The sequence below is a fragment of the Morone saxatilis genome, unplaced genomic scaffold (assembly GCF_004916995.1).
Source record: "Morone saxatilis isolate NCDOM2014 unplaced genomic scaffold, NCSU_SB_2.0 Contig10, whole genome shotgun sequence".
Lineage (NCBI taxonomy): Eukaryota > Metazoa > Chordata > Actinopteri > Moronidae > Morone > Morone saxatilis.
The window spans coordinates 5806614-5809858 of record NW_023339652.1 but is presented as its reverse complement, the minus strand read 5'-3'; the positions used below and the strand labels follow the sequence as shown (position 1 = coordinate 5809858).

General features: G+C 39.0%; 1 protein-coding gene across 1 annotated transcript in view; it reads left to right on the top strand.

The window, feature by feature from the left end:
• Nucleotides 1–3245, top strand: part of lhfpl3 (LHFPL tetraspan subfamily member 3) — a gene marked incomplete in the record, with an annotated part of 42630 nt that overhangs the window by 36341 nt on the left and 3044 nt on the right. The window contains 1 exon segment of the mRNA XM_035677708.1: nucleotides 2358–2588. Within this exon segment, the coding sequence (XP_035533601.1) occupies nucleotides 2358–2588 (231 nt within the window).

Genomic DNA, 3245 nt, shown 5'->3' with positions numbered 1-3245 from the left:
TATGGTTGGCCTTTTTTATTGTTGTTTATAGTGACTCCCAGTCTTGATTCACTGATTGACTGCGAAGACTTACTAAAAATGGGATTTCTTAGCAAATCTTCTCAGACTTGAAGGTCTGTGGGTCTAATGTGCATCTATTGTGGGGAGGGGTTCTTGACATGAAAAGTTTATCTGGGGGGATCATTTATCCATTTCCCCAAACCTCAGTTCACATATCTGGCTATCTTTGGAACATTTTTGGTCTCCATTAGATTTAAAGAATTACAGTTCTATGAATCTTGTAGGTTGTTGGCCGCCCGATGAATTTCTAATACTTCTTTTTTGGCGCTGAGGTCAGTCCAATTTAGAGTCGTACCTACGGAAAGAAACAGCTAGCCAAAAAGAATCTCTTTGCAGATGGCCTTTATAGTTTTACTTAAACATCCATTTGCCATTCTCCTTTCCAAAAACTCCTCGATTTCATTATCTAAAACTCAAATTGGCCCTTCACAAAGACTGAAATTAAACAACGCCACACATAAAAAACTCTTGACTTCAGACTGGATTTTTGGCAGACTTGTCAAAAATAAATACAGACCTCTAGACAGAAATCATTTGATTGGCCGACTGACTGATGTGGGTGTGTGTTTTGTGTGTGAATGTTGAAAACAGCTTCCTACTGCCAGCACAAGTGTTTGTTAGATGATCTGTTCTCAACAGCTCAGTCTGTATTGTTAGCCATGCAGCAGACTTGCTAAGAGTCGCCGACTCGCCACATGGTGCGTTGACAATGTGGTAACATTATTCTCTTTCTGCCTCCTTCTCACCTCTCCGTCCCATTCTGCCCCCGTCACCACCTTGTTTCTTGCTCTTTCTCTTCCTTCTGCAATCTTCTAATTTACGACATTGTGGGTTGTCAGGATTTATTTTAGAGCCAAAATACAAATCAATAATTTGCCTGAGGGGGTTCTTTACATTCGGGGGGGGGGGGGGTGTCAAGTGCAAGTAAACCTCAGGCTGCACAGGATGCTGGTACAGAACAACCCAACAAAATCACATTATATACAAAATATTGAGGACAGAATTTCTGATACATGAAGATTTTATTTGAAGAATGTGGATCCAGGAGGACGTTGAACACCTTCAGATATACGACCACCTCTCCACCGTGTAAGATCAGGAAGAGGACAGGCCAAAGAATGGAGCAGATTTTGATGGTAAAAATACACATAGATTGTAAAACGTAAGTAAAGAGGAGGATCCAGGAGGACGTTGAGCAATGTCAGGTGCCACACAACCTCCTCCCAGCCATGGAGACCTGGGTGAGGACGGTCTACACAGTCACAGAAGAGACAGTGCAGCATCCTGCTTTAAACGTTAGGAGACCCTAGAGTGAAACTGGAAGGAGGGGGAGGAGAAAACAAGAGAGAGAAGAAGAGAGAAAGTTTACCATTTTATTCATAAAACAACTTTCTTTTCTTTCTGCTCTCATAGAGCAGCAGCTTACGACCTTTTCTGTCTGACGCACTCCCACAGCCGTGTCAGATTAACTCAAATACCCCTTTATCTCTGATATCATGTTCCAAATATCATGTTGTACGCTATTATGTCATATTTTAATTAGTGTGGGCGTGTGTGATTGTTTCGAGTGAATGAACTTTACTTTTGTGATCTTGTAGTAATTTGTTCTCTCACAAAAGAGATCTTGATCTTTTCTGATTAAATAAAGCTTAACTATTTCAATAGTTAATCCATTACCTTCACTAATCCAACTACTTTAACAGTTTATCCTTTTCTTTTATAGGTGTTTACTTAGTTTTAGCTGTTTCAATCATTTATTCGCTAACCATTTAAACAGTTTATCCATTACTTTAAGCTAAATTTCAAATGTTACTAGACATATTTCGGCCTTTTTTTTCCAACTTAACACAAATATTGGATAAGTTCTCCAAAAGTTTCTCAATCAATAGTTGAGTTTGGGTTGAATTAATGATGTACACTGAGTCAGCACCTGTTCTTTTATGTGTATGTGCACCATTTGCACTCATTGATTTGGGTAAACCATAACCCAAATCATCATAAATAAAGTATATTTTATCCTCCTCCTTACAGTTCATCTACTTATCTCAAGATTTATATCCTCATCTAATATGTCGACTATGAATTTTCATTAACTATACTTTAAGCTTAAAGTGTAAATAAAAACCCTATAAAACCTCCCTTAGGTCCCCTGTTGTTACACCAACTACTGTACACTTAATACCTTGTAAATTTTTTATAGGTTGAGGTGTGAGTGTCCCGAATTCAACATAAAGTCCTCCCATGATAACCAATTAAGCCCTTAAACACTAACCCATCTTTCTCCCCTCCTGACCCAGGTACATGTCTGATTCTGGGCTGCATGATCTACCCAGACGGCTGGGACAGCGATGAGGTGAAGCGGATGTGCGGCGAGCAGACGGACAAGTACACGCTGGGGGCCTGCTCGGTGCGCTGGGCCTACATCCTCGCCATCATGGGCATCATGGACGCTCTCATCCTCTCCTTCCTGGCCTTCGTCCTGGGAAACCGCCAGGACAGTCTGATGTCTGAGGAGCTTCTGGGAGACAGTAAGAGGATAATACCTTCATGGCTCATCGTGTCTGGACGTAGGCGGGGAATACAGTTGGTCCACATACTTTTGTGTATTTAGATCTCGGGCAGTTTTCATGGTTTTATTTCAAATTAAGGGCAATCTCAATAGTAAAGCATACAGTGTGTTTTACAGTGTGCTTCCAACTTTAAGGCAACAATTCATGGGAATTCAGTTCCCTGAAGAAGGGTTTTCCCAGTTTGGTGTGGAAGAACTTGACCTCAACCCTTTTCAACGCACTGTAAAACCCAATTGAGTTAGTTCAGCTCAGTTTGAGGAAACCAGTTGCTTTAAATGGTTTAAGTCTATTAAGTCAAACAATTTAAGCATGACAAAGTATTTGAGTACAAGTAATTCAAGTATTTGTTAAGGTAACTTAAATAAGTTAATTATACCAATTTAATTCAGTTAATTGAACTCAAAATAATTAATAAATAGTATATCACAGTCATAATGGGAATAATAATAATGTATCTGACTAAAGTAAGACATCCTCTTTATACAAATGTTACAACTTAAGTTTAATTTACTCCATACCTTTAGTTACACTAAAGCAAATTATTATTATTAATTATTACCTGTTAAAACAGCTAACGTAAGAAAAAAAAACTTAATCGATTATCAAAATGGTAGC